Source organism: Neurospora hispaniola, assembly GCF_033458365.1.
Source record: "Neurospora hispaniola strain FGSC 10403 chromosome Unknown B0T23scaffold_9, whole genome shotgun sequence".
NCBI lineage: Eukaryota > Fungi > Ascomycota > Sordariomycetes > Sordariales > Sordariaceae > Neurospora > Neurospora hispaniola.
Genome location: NW_026944414.1, coordinates 951,426 through 976,648, shown reverse-complemented (window position 1 = coordinate 976,648; position 25,223 = coordinate 951,426). Strand labels below are relative to the sequence as shown.

The 25,223-nt window shown below is 53.0% G+C and overlaps 6 protein-coding genes and 2 non-coding genes across 8 annotated transcripts; 3 read left to right on the top strand and 5 right to left on the bottom strand.

Moving 5' to 3' along the window:
* Window positions 1-6,240: 6,240 nt before the first annotated feature.
* Window positions 6,241-9,080, bottom strand: B0T23DRAFT_325584 (glycogen phosphorylase; the record flags this gene model as incomplete). The annotated part of the gene is made up of 4 exons (XM_062835518.1): window positions 6,241-6,651; window positions 6,706-6,778; window positions 6,830-8,843; window positions 8,915-9,080. The coding sequence occupies 4 exons, from the start codon at window positions 9,078-9,080 to the stop codon at window positions 6,241-6,243; spliced, it is 2,664 nt and encodes an 887-aa protein (XP_062688766.1).
* Window positions 9,081-11,628: 2,548 nt separating this feature from the next.
* B0T23DRAFT_399566 (uncharacterized protein) lies at window positions 11,629-12,952 on the bottom strand (the record flags this gene model as incomplete). The annotated part of the gene is made up of 5 exons (XM_062838432.1): window positions 11,629-11,678; window positions 12,014-12,130; window positions 12,193-12,359; window positions 12,527-12,780; window positions 12,881-12,952. 5 exons carry the CDS (start codon window positions 12,950-12,952, stop codon window positions 11,629-11,631), a joined length of 660 nt encoding a protein of 219 aa, XP_062688765.1.
* Window positions 12,721-12,805, top strand: B0T23DRAFT_t378. Its single transcript has one exon. It is a non-coding gene; the product is annotated as a tRNA-Ala (tRNA).
* B0T23DRAFT_t379 lies at window positions 12,837-12,921 on the top strand. Its single transcript has one exon. It is a non-coding gene; the product is annotated as a tRNA-Ala (tRNA).
* A 1,002-nt stretch (window positions 12,953-13,954) lies between the features above and the next one.
* B0T23DRAFT_325977 (uncharacterized protein) lies at window positions 13,955-17,752 on the bottom strand (the record flags this gene model as incomplete). Its single annotated transcript, XM_062835535.1, has 1 exon — window positions 13,955-17,752. One exon carries the CDS (start codon window positions 17,750-17,752, stop codon window positions 13,955-13,957), a length of 3,798 nt encoding a protein of 1,265 aa, XP_062688764.1.
* Window positions 17,753-18,942: 1,190 nt separating this feature from the next.
* B0T23DRAFT_408067 (uncharacterized protein) lies at window positions 18,943-21,016 on the top strand (the record flags this gene model as incomplete). Its single annotated transcript, XM_062839262.1, has 4 exons — window positions 18,943-19,127; window positions 19,208-19,347; window positions 19,431-20,435; window positions 20,511-21,016. The coding sequence occupies 4 exons, from the start codon at window positions 18,943-18,945 to the stop codon at window positions 21,014-21,016; spliced, it is 1,836 nt and encodes a 611-aa protein (XP_062688763.1).
* A 387-nt stretch (window positions 21,017-21,403) lies between these two features.
* Window positions 21,404-22,766, bottom strand: B0T23DRAFT_448757 (uncharacterized protein; the record flags this gene model as incomplete). The annotated part of the gene is made up of 5 exons (XM_062841062.1): window positions 22,234-22,766; window positions 22,105-22,157; window positions 21,946-22,016; window positions 21,819-21,869; window positions 21,404-21,745 (listed from the first exon to the last, which is right to left on the bottom strand). Exons 1-5 carry the CDS (start codon window positions 22,392-22,394, stop codon window positions 21,404-21,406), a joined length of 678 nt encoding a protein of 225 aa, XP_062688762.1. The 5' UTR covers window positions 22,395-22,766.
* Window positions 22,767-22,806: 40 nt separating this feature from the next.
* On the bottom strand, window positions 22,807-25,105 carry B0T23DRAFT_389307 (ankyrin repeat-containing domain protein). The gene has a single exon (XM_062837802.1). It carries the CDS (start codon window positions 24,876-24,878, stop codon window positions 23,208-23,210), a length of 1,671 nt encoding a protein of 556 aa, XP_062688761.1. The 5' UTR covers window positions 24,879-25,105; the 3' UTR covers window positions 22,807-23,207.
* Window positions 25,106-25,223: the final 118 nt, after the last annotated feature.

Sequence of the window (25,223 nt, the reverse complement as noted above, 5' to 3'; positions counted from 1 at the left end):
GTTGTGTCTGATCTGCCGTTAACTGTCTCTGTTAATGCAGGGACATTTGAGAAGGAAGGTGAAGATAGCCTCAGTGGATGCCATGGATGTCAGGTTGATGTCTTTTTTAGGTGCAGCTTAAATGCACAAGTCAAGCAATCATCCCTTCCAACTGCTTGCAGGTGTTCTCCCTTAACCCCGCAACTTGGCCCGCGGTGGTTTCCCATAACGCTGGGTCCTTGAGGTTGTCGTGTTACTCTAACCCTTCGTTCAGTCAAATGCTCATCACAACCATTTCACAAACTACCTACGTTCGCCAGTCATCTGATAGTGCATATAGTCAAGTAGAGTAAGGTAGGTAGGTAGACATGGTGCCAAGACTAGGTAGTCTAGGTGCCAGATGGGCCAGGCGGGCCAGACGAGGGGAGCAAGGGCGACAACGAGGGAGATGCCCGCTCTAACAACCTCACGGAGGCTATGACGTAGTTGAGGGGTGGGGCTCATGAGCGTTAACCAGCGCTAACCACGACCCCTTGTCGCCGACACATGCCAAAAGACCCACTCCCGCTCGGCCTGGCAGGCATTCGCAAGCCATCGCAAGCCATCGGCCGTTTTGCTGAGCCCCTCCATTTCCCGTGGTCCTCTCCAAATCGCGAATTTGGGTGCAATCGGACTTTGATCGAGTAATTCAGCCAATAGTCCATTTGGCGGTGACTAGTCCTAGCGCAGAGTCGACCATTGATGTTGACACCCTTTCTTTCCCTTGCTAGAAAATGGGGGAAAACATAAAATAAAAATTCGAATCGGCCGTCCCTCCGACCGCTGTCGACGAACCAAGCATAAAGCCGCAGTCACGCGCGGCTTCCTCCTCCCGAAGTACACTACCATTTGAACTTGAGTGCTATGATTTCAAGAAAAGCAGTCACTGTCAGATCGACAAGAAGGGCGATAAACAGGTTGTCAATGAAGGTGTCTGGAGGAAAAGGTCCGGGTTGTGGAACACGAAGGGATTCACAATGCATACACTACCTCTACACTTGCCTCGCCGTTTGGGGGATTTTCAAACGACACACTGGATATCAACGGAGTCATACCCTGGCGATCTGGATCAGGATGCTTAAAGTTCTTCCAACCAAGTCCATACCTTCCATACCTTAGTCAGCTCATTCTTTACAGCCCACACTCAAAGCTTGGACCATCCTCCACACACATCCCCCTCAGTAGTGTAGAGATAGTCTGATAGTGTACTTGAGCCCCTGGGCCAGGCACGCAATTCTCACCCAGGATGTCTGTCTTTTTTGGGGGGGTTTTTTAGCCTCCATGAGATGGTCACTCCACTATTGGCGATAGCCGCGTCATTGACTTGGCTTGTTCTTCCCCGGCAGTCGCCATACCGCAGTATATCTCAGTCTCGTCATTTTTACCTTGGGCTGTTGGAGGTTGCTGGGCTTGGGTATCAACGCAATATGGCACGCATTCTGGAGGGTCGTCGTGGTTGTGTGCAAGTGGAAGTCATTCCCACCACTACCAAGAAGACATCCACCCACCCAGCATGCTGGCCATCTCGATGACACCCCCAAGACTTCTCCCAAGAGCCGCCTCTCCGTCCAGACCCTACACTAGTGTAGTTGGATCTCATGCCACTGACCACTCGCAACCCTCCAAGATTCACAAAGCTCCATTTTCATATCAGAGCTCCTCGACGGCCGTCTTTCTGGCCATGTGGATTCTCCCCATCTCATGATCGGGAATCGGTGATTTCGCTCAAGCCAGTCCCAAAGAGGGACATCTGGCAACCCTCCTTGTCAAGGGTCCTTGCCGACTCCCACTTCCCGCGCTTTCAGGGCCCCCAACCTCCATCCATCCATCTACATGCAGAGCTCATCACAGCCAAATCAGCTCACCTCCTTCCCCTCGCTAGCATGTGTCCGCTGCCCTGGCGCCTATGTATTGATTGAAATTCTTCTGCCACGCCTGCCTGCACGGATCACGGATCATTCCCGTGATCATCAGGGACCAATACTTACTCTTACCCACCGACACTGTTCTGTTTTTGTTGCCAGCCGCGCCATCCCATCTCATCTTTCCTTTTGTTCCCATTTCCGAGCTGTTGTTCACGTACTAGAGCAAATCATCTTATCTATGGACCAGCGCCGCCCCCACATCAGCCAGCACAAACGGCATCCAATTCATCCTCGCCAAATCAGCGTACACTTCTCTCACCTTCCCCTCAGTGATGGAGCTGCGATTCCAGCTTGAGCGCTCCCCAACAATTCTACACTAGGTGCCGAGTAAGCACGAAAACACTATGCCGTCATAACTATGTAAAGACGCTTGGTCTATCTTTCCGCTGTCCCTGCTGTCTGCTGTCCCTGTTGGGGATATCCCCAAGGCGAGGGAAATTCACCAAACCAAAAATAAATCCTGGGCTGGACACATCGATTGGTACTAGGTATGTACATATGTAGTGTACATACAGTAGTAGGCTGCAGTGCCTGCATGTTGAAACCGGCGCTATTAACATCACAACTACCACACAACCATTCCCAAATCTTCCTAGCCTCGTCAATAGCCAGCGGGGTCAGGACGGGGGGGAGCTTCCAGGCCCGTCTTATGCACGATGACGTCGTCGGGGTATGGTCCAAGAACGTCCGTCGTCCCTCGTTCCCGCTTCCCTTGTCTTGACCTCCCATGGACCCGGTTAGAACCCTGGATCAGTCACTGGAGGAGGAGGATAGTACCCTCAATTTTTATAGGGTCCACGAGTCTTTTTTTTTTTTCTTTTTTTTCTTTTTTTTTTTTTTTTGGCTAATGTACATACATACTGATGCTACTGCTGCTGCCAGTGTGCACATGCACACTACAGCAAAGGCACGTTTTCAAGGCAGAAAGCATGTTCAAAATGATGACTATCGGGTGTTGGCTCTCAATTCGCTAATATTGAACCAATTATTTGCAAGTGTCTTGTCATCAAAATTAATTCACTGCACAGGCGAATGTCATTCACCTACATACATACATACATACATATCCAACTCTGCATCGCAGCCAGGGTCCTCTATGCATATGTACTGCAGCAGGTCCAGCAGCCGGAGATGCACTCTCACATTTCCTTACCAGAACTTTGGTAGGCACAGCGGAATGCACCTCGCATCCGGTATCTTGCAACGGAACGAGGAGCGCATTCCCGTTACAACCGTTGAACCGGGGGCTGGACAGATGGGTGCATATAGACAAGGTGATCCGTCAGAAAAAAGAAGAAAAAATGAAGCTGTCAACACCCACGCTGCCGCCGGTAGCGTCACAACCCTCTCCTAACAGCTTCAGCTCACATCTTCCCTTCTGGACGCCAGCTCCGGAAGCTACACGACATGATACACTATACTGTATGCTGTCGATCACTTCCAGCTCCCCCAGGGCAGGGTCAGCATCCTCGGCTTGAACGGGAACCAAGCGGATGCTTTAAGACTAGTGTGGAATATGCAGCTATTCACACACTCGCCACCGCGAACCCCTTTTGTCCATGTTCGTCTGCCCCCCCTCACTTCCCGTTTTGAGCCTCCAGGCCTCTAGTGCAGTGTATTCTCTTCTACCCCCCGCGTCCCCCTTCATCAAGGCCGGTGTGCCCGGTATAGCGCAACGGCAGCAGGGATAATGCCATGGGAAACAAATCACCCTTTTCTACCATCAACTTCCCATACTGTATCCATCCCGTCCCAAATCGGGGAGTCGGACAAGGGGCCATCAAGCCATGTCCATGTCCATGGAGCAAGTCCCATCCATCCATCTGTCCATGATCTCCATCAACGGACCAAAGACACACAATCGTGTGACAAATACAATCTCCCTGTCAAGAAGTTGCACGACTCGACAAGCTTGACACAGAGCCAAGAGAACGTGAAGCTATCATCGACTACGAATCGCGCCTCCTGGGACGCCGACACTCTAATCTAATACGCTCGCTCGCTGACTTGCACGCCGTGGCCAGTGGGCGGACGGAGGCTCAAAACTGGCTGGAGCCCTCGGGCGATCCGCAACGGTGATCTGCAAACCTCAATCGAGACGTCTGTTGCTCAACAGTGGTGTAGTGTACGGGATCGCCGGTTCGGGCCCCCATCCCGAGAACTGCACATGGACCCCTCGATCCGGTCGAGTTATCTGAATCTGTTTAAATCCCATGATATCCACTTGATTACTTACTGTACCAGAGTATCGTACTTACCCGATTCACGATTTCGATATGCACACCTTCGGCATGCCAGCTACCGACATAAGAGTCTTGCTTCATGAATACTTGATAAACGGGCTCTACCACGAAACTCTTCGAAAGCCCAGAGTGGTAACTACCGAACCGACACATCAACATACGGAACAGCATTATAGTGACACAGCAAAGGTTCAGATGGCCTTGGAAAGTCCCCTTGTGTTTCCAGGATTTGCTTAACTCAGCTGTCACGGACGACCTGTGCTTGCCCATCACCATGTAGTATAGTCTCGTGGATACAAGCACACATGGATGAGCACCAAGCAGTGTAAATCCACCGTTCCGCAAGGGTGTTGCAATACAATGTAGACAGAGGTATGGAGTACAGCCTACCTAGATCATGTGCTTGAGATGGAAAGTAAGCGTGAGTGGTTATGTACACCCCAGGAGACACACAAGTTCAACATCACTGCGCAAGGTAGCACAGAGTGACACAATGAATCCATGAGATCAAGTCGGAATCGTTCTGGAACTGTTCTGTGTCTCACAAAATCCATACATACCCAAGACCTCTTAATAGTAGTAGTTGTAAACCCTCACGTCTGTTACTACCTGGTATAGTAACTCAGACCTCATGTCTTGTTTTATTACCGTACATGCACGCCTTCTAGAACATCGAGTTTGTCAAAGATGAAGATCTTGCCCCGAAGCATGCAGCCTTTAGGTACACAGTCTCCGCGTCGTACCAAACTCAGCCTACCTAGGTAGGTAAGCCCTAGAGGTAGGTATCGCTTGCTTGCTTGCTTGTGTTCCGACTTTTGTACGACTAACTTACTTACCTAGGAAGAAGACAACATACATAACACATGACACATAACCATAAGCCATAAGCTATGTATATCGGCGATAGATACTCCGCTGCGCGCGCCCTCGACTGGACCTCGAGGAATGCAGTATCACTAAAGAGCGTGAAGAGGCGTATATCTCAACGGGGTCACCGATACCGATATCGATGGAATCTTTTTTTTTTTTTTTTTTTCAGTTGGAGGTAATTTTGCGCTACACCAGCCGAGCCGAGCAACTTCCTGCAGGGAATGAAGCCCGGACATGGGAACCCAAACAAGGGAAATTGTGTACTCTAGGTAGGTACCTAGGTACACTACCTAGGTACACTAACTAGGTAGACCAACATAGGTAGCTTCTGCCAAAAGAGCCTTGTATAGTAGGTATCTTGTGCCGCCGGACACACCCTACCTAGGTACCTGGGTATGCAAGAGAATGAAGATGCATAGGTACATACGGATTTCCAAGAATGGAGAAGGAAAGGAACAAGGACGATGGAAACTAGGTACTAATAGATCTCGTCGATGTATACTTTCGCAATGAAAAGAAATCTATTGAAAACCCTATCAGGCGTTACAGTCAATCAGTCAGTCAGTCACTGTTTTTTTTTTTTTTTTTTTTTTTTTTTTTTTTCCAACGATCCCAAGTAAGTGAGGTAGGTGAAACACGTAAGTGTAGATAGGAGGGGGGGAAAAAAAAAAAGTCAGCTAGGAGGAGGCGGAAAACCTGATGACAACATGAGCCGCCACACGGCACCATTGGAGTCAAGAAGAGGCAAATGAGGAGACAGACACTCAATAAATCCATCTGACGTGGAGCTCGTGGGAGATGAATATTAGGAGCAGAATCATCATAAACGGGAAATAATTCGCCTTGTCCGAAAATTGGAGCACCAAACACATGGCGATTTATTTCTGCTGCTTCCTTCTCTTAAATCACTGTCATGTCGCCCTTGTCAAGTGCGTTCTTGAAAATGGAGGTGATTCAGGGAAATGTAAAAAAAGAAAAGGTCAAGAATTTCTGATTTCAAAAGAAAAGCCATCACTCATAGGATCATGTGAATCGTAACGGCGTAATCAAGAAGCTAGGTCATCAACCCCATGTCCCTTCATTCTCCTTTCCACCCAACAAACGATTATTCAAGAATACTGTAGGTATCCAGCTACCCCCATTTCATCTTCCTTCTCCCTTTCCCCAGTTGGTGTTTCCGCCCCTTACTGGTCCTTGACAGCCAAAGGCTCAATATTCCAAATGCCCTCTGCATACTCATTGATGCAGCGATCCGAGCTGAAGAAGCCCATCCTCGCTACGCTCTCAATGCTCTTGGTGACCCAGCCCTCCTGGTCGCGGTAGGCCTTGTCGACGAGCTCCTGCGTCTCAATATAGCTGTGGAAGTCATCAGAAACGAGGTAGAAATCGCCGTGGTCGCGGACGGCAGAGATCATGCCCATAAAGTCGTTGGGCTCGCCGAAGGTGCCCTTCTCGATGGCCTCAAACACCTTGACGAGGTCGGGGTCGACCGTATACGAGCCGTAAGTATGGTTGTGGCGGATATCCTCGACGTCTTCAGCGAGGTTACCGAAGAGGAAGATGTTTTGCTCGCCGATTTCGCGGGTGATTTCGATCTAGAGAGGGTTAGCGAGAGAAAATATGGCATAGAAGAGAGGGTTGTTGCTTACGTTGGCACCATCGCATGTTCCGATGATGAGACCACCGTTGAGGACGAACTTCATGTTACTGGTACCAGAGGCCCTGTTCAAGGTTAGCTTCTAACTTTCACAACCCTCGCAACGGAAAACTTACTCGGTACCGGCAGTCGAGATATGCTCGCTGAGATCCGAAGCGGGAATGATCATCTCGGCCTTGCTAACGTTGTAATCCTCGAGGAAGATGACCTTGAGCAGATCACCGATATCCTTGTCGTTGTTGACAACGGCACCGACAGCATTGATCAAGTGAATAATCTGCTTAGCCATCCAGTAGCCGGGGGCAGCCTTGCCACCAAAGATGGAAACTCTGGGTTGGAACTTCTTCCTCTCCTCAGGCGAGAGAGACTTGAGGGTAAGATAGCGGTGGATGACGCCAAAGATGTTCATCTGTTGGCGCTTGTACTCGTGGATACGCTTGACCTGGACGTCAAACAGGGCAGAGGGGTTGACATCGACACCGGTAGTCTTCTTGATGTGCTTGGCCAGACGGACCTTGTTGGCATACTTGATCTCAGCCCACTCCTTACGGAATGCCTTATCATCCTTGTAGTGCTCGATCTTGGCCAGCTCCGTCAGATCCTTGAGGAAGTTCTGGCTACCCGTCTTGCTGGAGATAAGCTCGGAGAGGCGAGGATTGGCCTGGTGGAGCCATCTGCGGGGAGTGATACCGTTGGTGACGTTGGTGAACTTGTCAGGGCCAAAGACCTCGACGAAGTCCTTAAAGATGGTGGTCTTGATGAGATCAGAGTGCAGCTCAGCAACACCGTTGACCTTGTGAGAACCAACAATAGCCAGGTGAGCCATGCGGACCATCTTGGGCTGGGACTCCTCGATGATGGAGACACGGGCAAGCATCTCGCGATCTTTGGGGAACTTGCGCTCGACGCTCTGGAGGAAGAAGAGGTTGATGTCGTAGATAAGCTGGAGGTGGCGGGGCAGGAGATGCTGGAACAAGGGGACCGACCACTTCTCGAGAGCCTCGGGCAGGACGGTGTGGTTGGTGTAACCGAAAGTGTTTGTGACGATGTTCCAGGCCTCCTCCCAGTCAAGGCCCTCAAGATCAACAAGGATACGCTGGAGTTCGACAACAGCCAGAGTCGGGTGGGTGTCGTTCAGCTGAATGGCCACCTGGTCGGGGAACTCCTTCCATGCGCGCCTCGACTTTTTGAAACGGCGGACAATGTCGTAGAGGGAAGCGGCAACCCAGAAGTATTGCTGCTTTAGACGAAGCTCCTTTCCGCGATCGAGGTTGTCGTTGGGGTAGAGCACAGCGCTGATGGTCTCGGCACGCTGCTGGTCAGCGACCGAGTTCTCGTAGTCGCCGCTGTTGAACTTTTGGAAGTCGAACTCTCCGCTGGCAGCCTTGCTGGACCACAGTCTCAGGTTGTTGGTCGAAGGAGTGGCATAACCGGGAATGGGGACATCATAAGCAACGGCCTTGACGATCTCGCCGCCCTCCCAGGTAGCGATGGTCTTGCCGTTGTCATCAGTGCGCTTGGTGACATGGCCGTAGAACTGAATATCAACGGTGACATCGTGACGCGGGAACTCCCATGGGTTGAAGTCGAGCCAGTAGTCTGGCACCTCAACCTGGTAGCCGTCGATGATCTCCTGCTTGAAGATACCGTAGCGGTACCTGAGGCCGTAACCCCAGGCCGAGTAGTTGAGGGAAGCCAGACTGTCGAGGAAGCAGGCAGCGAGACGACCAAGGCCACCGTTTCCAAGAGCAGCGTCGTGCTCTTGTTCGATGACATCCTCGATTCTGAAGCCGAGTTCGGCCAGACCAGCCTTGGCCACGTCCTTCTGACCAATGTTGAGCATGGCGTTGTCGAGGGCACGGCCCATGAGGAACTCTAGGGAGAGATAGTAGACACGCTTGCTGTCGGCGAAGGTCTGGCGCTGCTGGGTGCGGTTCCACTCGAGAATAAGACGGTCACGGAAGGCCAGACTGCAGGCAGAGTAGGCAGCCTGTTCGTCGCAGTTGTACATGCTACGGGCAAGGGTGGTCTCGACATGGCGGACAACCTCGGTTTCGAAGCCGTCCTTGTCCTTGAAGCCGCTGGTCTGGTGGGCGAGCCAAGCCTTGCGCTGGGGCTCGGGGATGGAGGCTGAGTGGTTGGAAAGATGATGTTAGTGTTTGTACCAGGAGGTAGTGTTGGTGTCAAGGGACCAACCATACCTTCAACATTCTTGATCTCTCCTGGACCGAAGCCGGTGAGGGTTCTCTTGTGTTTGGGACGGGAGACGCCGGCAGGAGCAACACCTCCTTGAATATCGACGAGAGGAGCGCCAACGGATGGCCTCCTCTCTCTAAGGGGAACCCGCTGTGTGGTGTTGGAGGCCATTGTAGGAGATGGATGGGGAGTTGCTGGATAGTGGTAGGATCAGAACGTCAGGAAGCGTTCATAGATGGGGAAGAAGAGAGGAGGGGGGCCCAATCCCTTGGGGATACAACAACAGATATAGCTTGGGAAACCATCGGATGACATGCCATGACATTCAAAACGTATGATACGATCCTTTTCCTAGGTGGTCTCTGGTCCGAGGTTTCATTGGGCTGACAATGGATTGGAGGACGGATGGAATCATGGGGTTGGCAACAGACGAGCAAGTGGGGCAGCACCACGTACCTTGATGGGCTAGATGCTCTTAGCGGCTTCCAAGTGAATCGACCCCGCGCGAAGCTACTGGAGCTCCCCGTAGCTCTGTTGGCTAGCCAGTGGAATGCTGCACCGTGACTGGTGCAGAGCGGCTGGGCTGGGGGAGGATACGCGGGTTGTGTGAGTTTAGGTCTACCTTGGTATCGAGATCTTTCGATTGCTCGTTCAAAAATAGAGGCAAGTAAAAGTACCTAGATAGAAACTAGAATGAAGAGGGCGGATTATCCAGAAACCAACAAAAGTGGGAAGGACAGAGAGTCAGTCAGGTTAGGTATGTCTGAGAGGATATGTGATATATAAGACGGAGCCAGACTCACTCGAGGCTAGGAACGGGAAGGGATCCCGAAGCTCTCGTCAAGAGAGGGGAAGTGCCAGATTGAGCAGCACTTGCTTCCTTTTGATTGGTACCTCTACCCACCCTCACTCACGACGGAGCAGTCCGACCAAGCTCGACGCTGTGATCTGTCAGCGTCAAAGCTGAGCTCTCATGATGGTTGGTCGGTTACCCGCTGCACTTTATCCAAGAGTACCTGAGGTAGTATCGTCAAGCTCAATGGAATTGGTGGTGAGGATGATGATGATACCTCCCGTCTAGGCATAGACCATTGATGATGCCTGGGAGCTGCCCCTCTTCTCTTGCTGCAGCTGTCGTCAGTCTTGCCCTACCCGGCAAACCTTTCTCATTGCTCTCTCCCTTTCCATCACTGGTGTTGATTAACCCCCATTGGTCCCTCCAACCGAACTTTCTTCTCTTTCATTCTTTGCATTCCATTCTTTCTCTCCGCAGATGACACGCCTAAAGTCGGCCTGGTACGTCAAGCTTTCACGGACGTATTAGAGCCGAACCCGTTCCTGCTTCCGAGTTAGGTAGCGCTGGGAACTGGAGCCCAACCGTGATACCACCAACCTTTGGTGCTTTTTGTTCAATGAGAACACCTATGTCCATCGAGATGGTTACTGTCCAAACACTTGGACAGTGCAGCCTGTCATGAACTGTCTCACTACTCGATTCACGTTGAGTGATGGTGATTCGAGGTGTTCCTTCCCTCGGAGTCGTTCTCTAAAGTCAAGGTTCAGCTCACCCCCTGCTAGCGCCTTCCCCGGGCTCCGATGCTGACCCCACTTTTCACAACTGATAGTGGGGCCCACGCCCACCAAAAGGAGGGGTTCCCTGTCCACTTATGTAGCTGCTTTCTCCAATGACTGACATCATCGCCTTTGCAGTCTCCCGTGTGAAACTTCACCTCCTTCTCCCATCATTTGAACACCAGTCTGCCACTCCTTACTGACTTCGGCAAATCATTCAACTGGCCCGAAACAGCGCAATCCCAACTACAATCCCGATAACGACATTGCGAAGAGCACGCCATTGCCGATGATCCGAAGGGAATCTACGCGTCGGAAAGACATGACGGATCCCATGGCATCCTCTTCTCTGCTCCCAACCTCCCGCTACTTCGACTATATCCGGCCACGACCCCGACTCCGATTTTGCGACTTGTTCGGGTGATAATCATCGGCCCTCCGTCGAGCGCTCTCCACGTGGCTTCACGGTCACCTGGTGTCCTGGAAGCCCACTAAGCTCCTTCGACGTGGTTTCGATATGTCGATTCGACCCTAGATGACTTCGCCGGAGCGCCTCCCCGGTTCACAGCCTACCACCCATAGGCGACTACGGTTTAAGCATCAAGTCAACTTCAGCTGTATAACTCCAAGCGCCAACCAGCGTCGTGGACGACATGTCGTGATTCCACGGCTCTGCCGTCCCTGAGGGCAAGCCAGTGTAATCCGACAACCCGTCAAGGTTCCGTCCAACGACCAGCACAATTTCGAGTGGGGGTCGCATTGTGAGAAGATCAAGATCCGACATCATCAACCTCTTATGTCTTCCCCAAGGTCATCGGTTCAACATCACGCCTGTGACTGGCCGTATTCACTCTACGCAATGAACTACTACTCATACATTGACAGAGTGCTCCGCCGCATCTGCTCATCCAACCTCATCTTGTCTCTCCAAGACATTGTTGACTTTTGTCTTTCTCTGGCCATTGGATTAGGTTATTGTCACCTTTTTTGCACTTTCATTTCTCCCTTATCACCTCGCTCTTCACCCTTTGTTGTTTTCTGGACTTTCAAGGGGTAACCAAGTGGAAGGTTCACAGCCGCCTTCATTTGACAAAGTGGGCTTCACTGTGGCTCACCTTTTATTTTCCCTCGGAATTTAGGAAAACCCTCAGGAGCGGAAGCAGAGGAACGGCCTATATGACTTGGTCCCGGCAGAATCTAGTTGAATTGTTACAAAGGAGACTCAGGGTACCCTTCCCGAAGGCTCATCATGGGACTTACAGAGGATGACTTATGGATGTCCAGTACGCTACCGTACGGCCATGGTTACAAGTGTAAGCTCTTGAAACCACGACCCTTTTCATATTCATACATCCACCTCACTCCTTGATTGGCACACCCATCTTCTCACAAGCCCTCGCATCACATATTGCCTCATCTTTGGCGCTCACTTCATCATCAACAGCCCTCTTAGTTGTTGTTGCACCCATTGGGGCGGTTAGACAAGCATTGTGTGGTGTAGGTGCTGCCGAGCAAGGGGTCATGAGACTTACCAGATACCCATTCAGCACTTGCGCGGCGTCTCTTGAGGCTCGCCGCCGCGCCATGACCAAGGTGGACGTACCACGCACGCGACAAGTTGTTGGCCCAGCTGGCACACATAGCGAGGGCTATTCGGAAAGTTAGCCATTGACCAGAGTCTTGCAGGACGAAGCAGCCACCTGGTTCTCACTGAAGCACTTGATCTCATTGGAACCGCAGCGGCGAGAGAATGAGGGCGTCTCCAGGAGAGTAGTCAAGTCGACAGTGCCGGCGGTGTCGGCATCGCCGTACCTGAAGAGTTCACCTGTCCGAGCAGCTTCAAGGGTCCATCTGTCACTTGTCCGCCTCTTGGTCGATCTATATGGAAGTATGGATCCAAGTAATGGAGCATCGACCAAGTGCCATATTCAACAGGCCTCAATTGGCCGAGTGAACAGTACGTAAGTTGCTAAACCCTTTCTTGAGTGTTACGGAGGGGCATGATGATTTGATGCTGGTCTTCCTTTTCTCCCTCTCTTACCTACCTACCCAGGCTCACTTGCCGTTGTGACATGCCGTGGAACTGACATGCCCACTGGTGTCTTTTAGGTAGGTCCGTTTTTTCATCGTCTGTCTTCCCAGGTTCCTCTTCGTGACCATTGCACATAGGCATTCTGCATGTTCCAGAATTGCCATCATAAGCCCTCCACACGTCGCCGACTTCCAACAACAAGATCAAGGGCGTGTGGCTCAGTTGGTAGAGCGTTCGCTTAGCATGTTTCTGAGCATGCGAAAGGTCCTGGGTTCGATTCCCAGCTCGTCCAATTCTCGATCACCTTCATTCTCCACTTTCTCGGGCGTGTGGCTCAGTTGGTAGAGCGTTCGCTTAGCATACTCACCTGTATGCGAAAGGTCCTGGGTTCGATTCCCAGCTCGTCCAAATTTGCAATGATGAGGCTGTTCGAGACCATCTTTTTGCTTCCGTTTCTTGTTCTTCCTTATTGTATCTTCTCTTTTTTTATGTTTGCCGTAAGACGGCCGCCACATAACGAGCCCGGAACGCTCAGCAAGCAGGGCGAGGACGGCCAATCCGCAATCCAAAGCACTGCGAGGTACCCGCCGGATTGATTGACCCGCGCGCGCCGTTCCCCAAAACACGCGCATATACACCTTCTAGCTGCCGCCGGGAAAACCTGAGTTGGGTCTTGGAATCTGCCAGCACATCTAGGTCGGCTTTCACACTACGAGACAAGATGCTCGTTCTGGTCTACATTCGACGGGTCGGTCATGCCTTTGCCTCAGCGTGGCCCTATCAGCGAAGCCTGCCGCAACCGCCGAGAAGCGGAGATACCACCCCCGAAAGAAAGCCAACCGTTAACCTCTCTCAACTCACCCACCTCCCTCCAAACATTACTCCCCAGCAAATGACATCTTCAAGCTTACCATCGACGCCCCCTCCGACCTGCTCGATAGCATGCTACTTAGACAGGGGGTCGAAATTCGCGGCCGAACGGGCAACATCGTTGCACCAGGACAACTTGGGTCTCGGGTCCTTTTTTGTCAAAGCTGTACAAGATGCAGTTCTCGCGCATTTCGCTCGTGCTGGATGGGTCGGGCATCACGCTGAACTATGTGCTTATGGTGCGGATACTGCAAGCCCTCAGAAGACCTTCCCCCCAGGAGCCGCAGATAAACATGGCCTTGTCAAATGATGTCCAAGATAATCGTCATATCCTTGAGCCGGAACAATTGCATCCACCTCCTGGTACATCTAAACTGAAGGCGAGGACTCCGTTGCCGTCTGGACGGCCGCACAACCTTAGTACCGAGGTGACCAAAGAGGACAATGCAATTCTCTGTCTCATTTTATCTTTCTACTAGAGGCATAGCTAAGTCTTTTACAGGATACTTAATTTTGCAATGGCCAGGGGTTATATTACGCCAGCACACGCAACAAACATGCAGCTGCTACTCTACAACTTATCTTGCTCGACAAACTCAGCCTGAGCCGCAGCATCCGGCTGGTCCCCAAAATCAGCCTGAGCCGCAGGTCCCAGCGGCTCCCCAAACGCATCATTTGGATCATCCCCAACACAGTGATGGCACCAGAAATGATTCCCCGGGTCGTGCGCCTTCTTCACGCCCAGCAACTGCTCGTACGCCTTCTCGCCCCAGTACCTCGCCGTCCAGTTATGCATCACATACGAGCTCTCGGAGAAGTAGCTGTTGGGCCCAAGCTTGTACACCGTGTCATTTGACTGCTGCGTCGTCAAGGTGCGCGCATTCCACAGCATGAGCGCCGAGCGGAAGCCTGGCGAGATGGCCGTGTCGCCAGGCTGTGTGCTCCCCAGGTTGCCCGTCAGCGACGTGTAGAGGTAGTGGAAGCCGCAGCGATAGCCCGACACATCCGGCGACGTCTTGTCAGGATTCTTCAGGGACTTGACGCAGATGTCTAGCACGTCCATCATGGTCGAGGTGAACTTTGTCTTCAAGGCCTGCCGCGAGACAAAGACCGAGTTCTGAGAGCCTGTGGCCACGTCCGATGGCGGGTGCTGCGCCGGCAGAGGGTTCACAGGGACGAGTGTAAACTTGTCGGCGGCCATGGAGACGAGGTAATCATAGGCTGACTTGTAGTTATCCTCCCACACGGTGTCCGTCTGCAGCACGTCCTTGAGGCCGTCGCGGAACCGAATGTAGTCCCGCTCTGCTTGACCGCCGGCGTAGAAGTACTCAAATTTGAACTCCCAAGTGACGGAACAAAGGTTGCGCTTCTCATTGTACAGGGTGGTGTTGATAAAGAAGCCGGGCTGCGTGCTGACCTTTTGGTTGAGGCTCAGCTGCCACGCGGTGAAGCGAGTCCACATGCCGCGCAGCCACTGGTAGCCAAACTTGCTCGAGTCGTCTGGGCAAAAGGTACCGGTCTGGGACATGTACACGCGGCTGAGGCCTCCGTCGGGCACGGGGTGGGCGCGGATTGTCATGGAAAGAACGACGCCCCAAACGCTACCGCCGCCGCCGCGCATGGCCCAGAAGAGCTGCGGATTGCGGTTGCGACTGGCGATCTTCTTGTGGACAACGGGCTGGCCGTAGGTGTTGCGACCGACCTGCAGAACTTCAATCTCAAGCACGTTATCGACGCCGAGGCCCATGGACGGCGCAAAGGGCCCGTGACCGCCCCCGAGATGGAAGCCGACCATGCCGACGGTGGAGCACCAGCCCGATGAAATAACACGCGAGTAGTCTTTCGAGAAGGCGTGCATCTCGGCGAAGGTGGAGCCGGCACCAAAGCGGAATGCTCCAGCAGGGGCCAAGGTCGAATCCTCGTGCCAGGTAGGCATAAAGGTCTTGTCCTTGAGCAGGATTGTGCGGATGAGGATGCCGCCCGTCGGGCACGAGTTGCGGCTGTTGTACTCGTGGCCGGTGCCGGCAGTGGCGATACACAGGCGGTGCCGCGCGGCAAAGTTGAGGGCAGCGACCACATGGCGTTCGTTGAGCGGGAAGACAACGATGAAGGGGTTCCAGTTGCGGTACTCGTTTTGGTGCACCGCCGCCTTGCACATGTCTGATGCGGTGTTATACAAGGCAGGGGGGTCGGCCTGATTGAAACATGGGCGCTGCATCTCGGCGATGTCATCGTAGTAATATAGCGCCTTGAGGCCCTGGGGCGCGTTACCGAGGCCGTAGAAGGACTGGTTATCAATGGAGCCCATTGGTACCGGCGCCGGCTGCGGGTCCGGGTAGCTGTGCCACCGGAGGCCGAGCCGGGGCACTGTGGGGTCCAGCTCCTGTTCCAGCTTGCGGATGGCCGTCTTGGTGGGCCAGCAGCCGGAGTCTTCGGGCGTGCACCAGTCATGGTCGTCTTTGAGTGTTGCGCGCGTATTGTCAAACAGCGAGGGCAGGGCATCGACGACTGCGGCTTCCACCGACTCGGCCGGGTCGCACGAGCCGGCGCCGCAGAAGTCGTTCTCAGGGCCGCACGAGTAGCGACAATGGGCGCTGCACGGGTTGCACCGACCCATGGCCCATCTCGTATTCTGCGTATCTTCCTCGTTGTCTCCTACCGATCCGCAGTCAAGCACGGCGTACGAGTATACCGGCTGGTACTGGAACTGGAAGCGATAGGTGGTGATAATGCCGCTGGCGCTGGCAAGGAGCACCAGGCTGGGGTCCTCATCCGAGTGCGAGACGGAGTAGCGCTGCACGGCGCGGCTGGGGTAGTTTGGCCACCGCAGCGACGCCTGGCCGTCGGAAGTAAAGTTCCATTGTGCAAGGCCCTCTTCGTAGTCGCTAGATACCTGCAGTGAGCGCCACGAGCCCAGCAGCGCGGGGGGTGCTCCGGCAATGCCAGGCTGGAAGTGGCTCACAGGGCTGGGCTTGGACTCGGACTCGAACCCGGACTCGGGCTCAGTCTTGGACTCGGTCTTGGGCTCAGACGCCGAGATAGCATCCGGGGAAAAGGAACAGCCCGCCGCCGACGCCTTACAGCGGAACATGAGAAAGTTGCCGCACCCTTTTGTGTCCATGGCGGCGTAGAAGCTCGCCGGCGCCGGCTCCCCGGTGTGGTTGCATGCCAAAAAGGCCGCCTCGAGCCCGCCAATATCCGGCAACCGCTGCACCAGGCAGTCCTCCAGATGGTCGCCGCCGCATCGCAGGGCAAGCTCCTTGGGGCCGCGCCGCTCGTAGGTGCACGTCCGGGGGTATGGGCTGTCAGTGGTGACGGTCAGGACGTTGTCAGTAAAGGTCTGCGCGAACTCGAACTTGCCGGACCCGCCCTCCTCGGCGCCAAACGAGCGCCAGGTGCCCTCCCAGGGGGAGGTGTTTTCACTGCTCATAAAGGCCGGCATGGCAAATTCCAGCAGCGGGAAGCTTGCAGTTGCATTGCTGTTACTGCTGCTGTCCCTCTTCTCCCGCGGCGCATTGCTCGAGTTCAGCATCACGGTGCTTTCCAGCTGAGCCGGCGGGCATGTGTCCCAGAAGTCACCGCACTCAAAGCACTGGTCAATGCAGTCGCCTGACATGCGCGGCACGCTCGCCACATCGGTGCTCGTCCAGCCCACCGTTGCCAGATACGCGCACTGCACGCAGCGGGTGCTAATGAGCGGCTCTACGTCGTCCAGCTTCACTTTTTCCAGCAGCTGGTTGCGCAGCGTCGGGCTTTCATTGAACTCGTTGGCGATTACAAACGCGGTGCGGAAATAGTCCTCCTGCGGCAGCCGGAACGCGGTGCCGTCAGCGCCGGGGATTACTGCGCAGGTGCCGTGCTTCATCCACTCGGACAGGATGAAGCATTGCATCGTGTTGTTGAACTTTGCGTTGGTCGGCCAGAAGTAGTTGAGCAGGCCGTCAAAGGTCGTGAGGATTGTCTCGTCGAAGTCCTCGCCGTTCAGACAGCCGTAGGGCTGGTTCTTTCCGCCAGTGCCGTCAACCGACCCAGGCCACAGACCGTGCAGCGTCCATCTGGCCGAGCCCGGTGCGAAGTTGTTGTTCTGCAGCGACAGCGTGTAGGCGTCGACGGGCACACGCCCGGCCGGCTGGTGCCCCGAGTTGCATAGTGAGTACGGCGGCGGCTTCTGCTGCAGCGCGCCGTGCTTGTCCAGGCTGGTGCAGCCGCGGTTCCACTTGAGGTTGCACGTATTGGCCTGGTAATTGAGCGCGTTGAATTGCCTCAGTGGGATCGGGTTAGAGGAGCAGGCGTCTGACTTGCCGGAGCACCAGGCGGTCGCTGGGCAGACCAGAGCCAGCACCAACGCAAGTTGGGCGTGCCAGGTCATGTCTGCTTGACGTTGCAAACTGGTCTATGGTGTTTGTTTGTATGTTTTGTTTGTTGTATCGCTGCTTCTGGATTTTTGGTCTTCTAATGCTGTCTGAGATGGGAGCTTGAGGACGGACATACTGACTCTTTATATCCAAACAGATATACTCGCTTCATGTTGGTGACTCGCCCCATCACAACCTCTATCCTGCTCAGCCATTGTGATATTTCCACAAGGAGTCCATCTTCTCTGCCTAGAGCTCCAAGATGACGTTAGCTACTGCGGGCCGAGCCCAAAACTGTCAGAAGCGGCAGACTCGTGCAAGATGATGCTCAGTGGCAAGCTGAAACAGGGGTCCAACATCAAATCATTGAAGAGCAGAAGTTCAGGCAGGTCGAGGCATCGTCGTGTCAGGACGGCACGGTTCGTTAGCGTCAGTCGAGAACGTGGTCTATACATCAGCAGTCAATATCACATACGGTAGTCCAGCCACCCCCTTTCGATCGAGAAATGCGACCAAGGACGGGATACAGTAAGCACCTGCCAAGACCGGGGTAAGAACTTTAATTGAACCTTGCAACTCGGTCAGCCTTCATCACGTCTTCCAGTTCGCGAGGAATATCTTGACCTTACTGAAAACAGTGGTCAGCAGCTATCAATTACGCATTTCGGTATCTAGAACACAATATTCAAACTACCGAGATCCTTCAGCTCGCCATGAATATCTGAGTCATACCGAAAACAGTAGTCAGCCCTGCGTGACAAGTGGTCGCTTATACATATCAACAATTGTGCCAGCGAGACTTTTTGCACAAGCCATTCCTCATCACGCGTGTCAGCTTTCAATAGTACGGGCAGTCCGGTCTCGAATGCCAACTAACGGTTGTCAGTTTGAGCTCGCCACGAATATCTCAACCATGCTGAAAACAGTAGCCCACCTGTCGATACTTTCGCGTCTCTATTGCAGACTAAGGGAGAAAGAGAATGTCGGCAACGTTCTTGTGTATCTCCCTTATGCCGTTCCAAGATGTATGTGGTCTACCTTTCTTTCTGCTCACAAAGGTGCTACATGCCATAAAAACATAAATAGGACGCTCCAGACCAGTTGACATCAAACGACAAGTGAGGTAAACAGATGACATAGAACCGAACCAAACCTTTTGCTTCACTTCTACAATACACCACGACGTGTGATCCCTGCTTCCATCATGAACACCGAAAGCCTCCCAGACTACCTGACCATCCCAGGGAAAACAATCCCTAGCTTCCACTGCCGCGTTGGAAAAAATCACAATGATCGCCAGCCTCAAAGAGCCAACATTTACGGCTACCCTGTGCCTAGCGTGCAGGCACCTACTTCTGCGTCGGTTATGGCCCTTGACTACTTCGCGAGGTATGAAGCAATGGTGATACTTTGATTTTTTGTGCAAGAGATCTTTTATTCCAATTCTGACTTTGATTTTTATTTTGTAGTGACCAGACCTGGGGGAATATCCTGGCCCATGGGGACTTTGATTACATCGTCATCGGTTCAGGCTTCACTGCTCTCGCATTCATTCAGAAGGCACTCGATCTCGACCCGTGTGCCAAGATTCTTTGCTTGGAGCGTGGAGGTAAGTAGAGTACTTTCCCATGGGTGGTTCCCCTTATACCGTTATATAGATGCCGTCGTCTCATGCTTTAATTCGTTACACAGGCTTTTGGCTTCCTTCCCACTTCCAGAACCTGCCAATTCCTTTCAAGATGGTTCTGGGCGGGCCTTCTGAGACATTCCCCTGGACCCTCTCGCGCAAGACCTTTGAGACCAAGGAGCTCAAGTTCTGCCACGGGTCTTGCCCATTTTTCGGTGGCCGATCGACATTCTGGTCCGCCTGGAGCCCGAGGCCGAGTCTAGACCTCATGCGCGACTTTCCCAAGTCCATGAAGGAGACTGCTTCACACGAGCAATTCTGGAAAGAGGCTAAGGAACTCTTGAATGTCACACCGGCAGCTCAGATCAACGATGGCGTCTTTGGAAGCCTGCAAACTGCCATTGATGGCATTCTCGAACGCTCGGTTTGCAAGATTCCCACTGCTGAATATGCTGAGTCGGCCCCGCTTGCTGTCGGACAACGCAGCCCAACTTCACGTCTGCGATTCAACAAGTTTTCTGTCCCCGGCCCTCTTCTCGGCATCTTGGAACGACAGAGGCAGCTGGCCAAAACCAACCAGGGAGCGCCTTTGGAAATCATGGTTGAATGTGCGGCAACAAGCATGGCTAAAGGCGACGACGATGGTTTTGTCCGTGTTATCGAAACCAGCAAGGGCACTTTGTCGTGGACTGGCAATAAGACCAGGATCATCCTCTGCGCTGGAGCCATTCCCAACGCCACCATGTTGCTGAACTCTTTCGAGAGCTGCCGTGACACCGTCGGCAAGAGGCTTACTGGCCACTTTGTGACACACATCTCAGCAAGATGCCCCGTGAAGAACATCAAGGGCTGGAAGAGGAAGAAGGAAGAAAAAGACACGCTCGCGATGGCTGCTGCATACGTGGCTGGCAGGGATCCCAAGAGCGGCCTACAGTATCACGTCTCAGTCACGGCGTTGAATAGCCCCAACCCGAAAGACGATGCAGAGGACGCGGCTCGTGAGTGTTCAGACTATGCTGCTGCTGCGACGCTGGATCAGCTTATAGGTTCTGAGGACTACGTTGTGTTTGGTATGAAAAAGCCGCCGCCCCTATGCAAAAGAGAAGAGGATTATCAGAAGGCTAACCTAGCACTGATTTACCTAGTCTGCTCGGCTCTTGGCGAGTTCAGCGAGAAGAACCCCAAGAATCACGTCACTCTCAACAAAGGCACCGACCCGACTTGCAACGTCACCCTACAATACACCTTGACCGACGACGATTATGCCTGCTGGGACGTGATGGACACAGCCACCTACGACACCATCAAAGAAATGGCGGGCGGCGATGATGAGGAGCACGAGTCGAGCATCGAATGGTGGGATGAGGCAAGTCATGGGTGGATCAAGACCAAACCAGCAGTCGACACCATTCGGATCCCTGGGGTCGTTCACGAATCCAGCACTTGTTTTATGGGACCCAAGGAAATGGGTGGGTCCGTGGATGAGCTTTATCGTCCTCATGGGATTGAGAATGTTCACGTCACGGGGGCTGCGCTTTTCCCAACGGCGGGTAGTTGGAATCCCACCATGACTATGTGTGGGTATGAGCAAGACTTGGCGAGCAAGCTGCATGGATTGAAGGTCAGGTCAGATTGTGAGGCATCATGTTGAGGAAAGACTTGTCTGATGACAGTAGTGCCTGTCGGGTTACATACCTAGGTAGTTAGATCAGGAATTGGATCAAGATGATGAAAATAGTGTTGCCTAGAGATATGTATACCGTACAGGAAACCTGCACCCTTCAACATTGGGTGTTAGGTCCAGGATTAAATGCAAAAGTCACATTGGATCCGACTTAAACTTCTAATGTTGGTTTGACATCCAGGTTTATGCCCTTTAAGTAAACTACTACAGATAGCCTGCTGAGTACCTAATCTAGGTAACGAACGGAAGAATGACTACCGCGAAGGCGGTTACAAAGATGAGTGACCCATCAATGGAACCCTTACCTAGCAAACGAACCTTGACGTTCTCTTCCTGATACCATCTCCCCTCATTCTAGTTCCGCGGCGCCGCCTGTCCGCCAAAGAGGGCCGAAGTCGAAGCCGAGTCCTGCGTCAAACTGGAAGTAGTCGTTCCATGAGACCCTACCAGATCCTGCTGGCGGACTCTCGGGGCGGAGCGATCTTTCTCCGCGGCCTTCACAGCTAGACTGATAGATCGCGGGAGAAGGGTTCGCAAATATCTCTTCAAGGCTTCGGGATGGGTGATTCCGAGATCGGCCCCAAGGACATCCAGATAGAAAGCACTGTGCATCTCCTCTACTACAGCGGCGGTGGTGCGGCTCTCGACTTCCTCCAGTTGCTTCTGTGTCTTTGCCTCCTCGCCTTTTATGAGGTCCTGATTGAACATTGAAGCGTTGACACTCCAGAAGTCGGCATGCAATTATAAAGATTCTCTTGACTGCTTCCACCCGGGCGTCTTTGATCGTCTTGGTGACTGTCGTGGAGATCTGGTCTTCATCCTAATAGAAAATACGCGTTAGATTTCTGTGTTATGGACTTTGAAGGTAGGTAAGAGGTAGATAGGTAGGTACGCACTATGATCTCCACATCTCTACCTTCGGCCAGAGACCCAGAGGCTTGGGTGAGTTTATTAGTCCAGCGAGACACTAAAACATGGAAAGTAGGTAGGTCAACCTTTGTTACCTAGCTGCTCCTCAATCCCGCAGGTGTTTGAGGGTCATGTCAGTTTCTTACGTGCTTCCAGAGCAGTACAAAGCTCGGTGACAGTCTGAGTGAGGAACGCATAACTGTATTGCCCAGTGCCCTTCCATTGGGTTTCTTGTTGGAGAAGCTGTTCACATTCAAGTCAGGTACGCGGCGTACCACTTGTTCCACCCGGTCTGGCAATCAGCCACTTTTCCGGCCAACGTTTCCCACCACTTTTCGGTGTTGGAATTCGGTAAGGAGTTGAGAGATTCAATGAGCGAATTGAACAATCCAGATTCAACAGGCTCGATAACGTTCAAGAGCTCGTGATATGACATGCTGGTCGCTCTGAGATGATTCGTGCTTTTGTATCTGTTAAGGATGGGGAAATTTTGAGGGATTTGGAAGAATGTGAGTGTGCGAAATGACAGACAGGTGAATAGATGATGTCGAGCGAGTGAACAAAACTCTTATGCTTTTCAAGTGGGCAAATTGCCTCTTATACTTTCAAGTTCGTCCAGATCTTCACTGCTCGCAAAGACATGTAGACTAACGGTAACCTGCATCTCGAACTAATCAGCATGGACATAATTGACTTCGCTGTAGTCATTCTTTCTTCCATCTCGGAAATCATTCAATTTCGAGCGTGTCTGTTGGGCCGGCGTCCAACGACCCGTAACGGAAAATAGTCATGGGCGGTTGGCCTTGAGTGGATTGCAGCCAACTACACCGGAAATCCTCCAACCAACGGTTGAAGTTTTTACACTTTGAACATGAGAACTCGAGAGTCTGTGAACTTGTAAACTTGTGAAGAGTTGGGCCATCTATCGGCGCCATATATGCAGGGTATTTCAGGGAGAAGTTGAAACTACAAGTCACGCAGTCTGCGAAAGAAGTCAGTCGGTAATGGCATGGCTGGCACTTGCCAAGCCAACCAGCTCAGGCTCCAGGGAAGGACAAACAAGGGAGGCCATCTTCAAGTGCTCACCAACACGAAATACTCAAGGACAAAGCAAGCAAACAGTACGAGCAATCAAGCACACATACCACGCGTGGCTACCTACCGTCTCACTGTGTACAGGTACCTAGACCTACCTCTCATGACAGTACGTAACCTTGGCGAACTCTATGTTCCTCGGCCCTTACAAGACCTACCTACGTACGGCACCTTCGTCAGGTCTGGACTCAGCTCGTTCTTTCGACGCAAAGTACCTCATAAGCACATCAAAAATATCAATCGCGCCGGTACGGCCGGCCCATTGAAGCGGTGTCAGTTCCCAGTCCTCGTACGCCTGCAAATGACGATCCTCGGCCCACCTGGTCAACTGGGGAACAAGCTCAGCCATCTGATGCCCCCAGGCACCTGACAGAAACGATGTGAAGATGGGAGAGCAGTATCGAAGCACACTTGCCTCTGCGTCGACGGGCGTGCCTCTTGCAAGTAGTTCCTCCGCGAACGCTCCTACCCCGGTCCTCTCTTCTTCAGTGGCATCAACGTCGCGGACGGTAGCGAGAGCATGCAACGGAGTCCATCCTTCGTCCGTCACCACCTGGGCGCTGGCACCACGCTCGAGCAAGAGACGGGCTACCGCGAGCCGCGCAGCTGTCTGTCCTTTGTTGTAGCTTTTGGCGGGGGTCAGCACACAGAGCAAGGGCGTCCACTTGTTGGCATTTGCTTGGTCGGCATCTAGACCTTGGTCGAGCAGATACTCAACAGTCTCTCCGTTTCCAGCAGCGGCAGCATAGTGTAAAAGTGACTCCCCGAACTGGTTGAGCTGGCGCACGGCGCTGGAGGTATCCACGCAGTATCCCAGACATGTTCGAAGCACATTAGGTGTCCCGGTGTTCGCAAGCAGGTGGAGAGGCGTGACCTTTTCGTTGTCAGGGGCGTCGGGCAATGCGCCATGTTGGAGAAGAGTTTGGAGGGCCTCCAGGTAGTCCCGATTCTGTCTGCCTTGGGGGCTAGGATTGAAGTTTGCGGCGACTCTGTGAAGGACCGTTTGGCCGTAGCCGTTCTTTGCGTTGGGATCTGCACCCTTTTCGAGGAACAACTTTAGAAGGTCGATCTGGGTGAAGGATTCGTGGATGGGCAAGGCTTTCTGGTTTTTGAACGGCCGGTTGACGTCTGCGCCGGCATTGAGAAGTCGACGCACAAGGCGGATCTGGTGGTCCCGGTTGAGAGGTTCTCCGTTACGCGTCTGCACGGGTATCCCGTTTGCGTGGTCGCGGCCGTGGATGGCGACTGCGGCTTCTAGGGCACATTGGATGTCGACACTTTGATAGTGGAACTTGGCTAGCAACAAGGCGACCACGTCGTCATGCCACACGGCAGCCGCTCGGAAAAGGCTTGTTTGTCTCTCAAGACTGGACCAGCCGTCGTAGAGGTCGAGGAAGTCGGCGACCAGATGCGCGTGTCCGTTATAGGCAGCAAGCACGAGGCAGCTCGGCATGGCGTCGGACGGCTGTCTCGGGCTAGGGTAGTGGAATCGGCCCTGGGGACCAACCACGTTCCACAGGAGGCGAGCAATGTCGCGGTGGCCATACTCGGCGGCGACTTGGAGAGGCGAGTAGCCTGGATCACAAGCTTGACGAAGATGAGTCGGATCAACACCGGCGTCAAGCATCATGCGCACGGCGGCTTCTTGTCCTCGGCAGACAGCCTTGCAAAAGACGTCGGCCATGGCGCCCTGCAGATCCGACACGGCCAAGTCGGCGTTGGCACCAGACGCGGTCTCGTTCCTCCAGATCTGCAACATGGCTTCAATGGACTCCAAGTCGCCGTGTTTTGAGTAGTGGCGGTATGCGTCGAAAAAGGAAACCATGATTGCTGAAGTTGATGTACGGGAATTGGATGGATGCTAAGAGGTAAGGTACGTAAGGGGGACGAGGAGTGGCTTACACGGCACTTACACTAACAGAAACCCTGCCGAACTTGCAGGGAGTTAGATAACTCCTACTGAAGGCTGGAGTTCCATACCGTGAGTAATTGTAATTACATAAGATATAGCTCCACTTTCAACTACCCTCTTCGGATCTTCCTCTTTCACCCATACTATACGTAGATTGCACACTCCTTCTATTTCTCATCTTACATCGGCACTCGACATGGGCTACGTTGTTGGGCTCAGGAAGGTGAAATGTGCGCCTTGGACTTGAGACATCTTTCT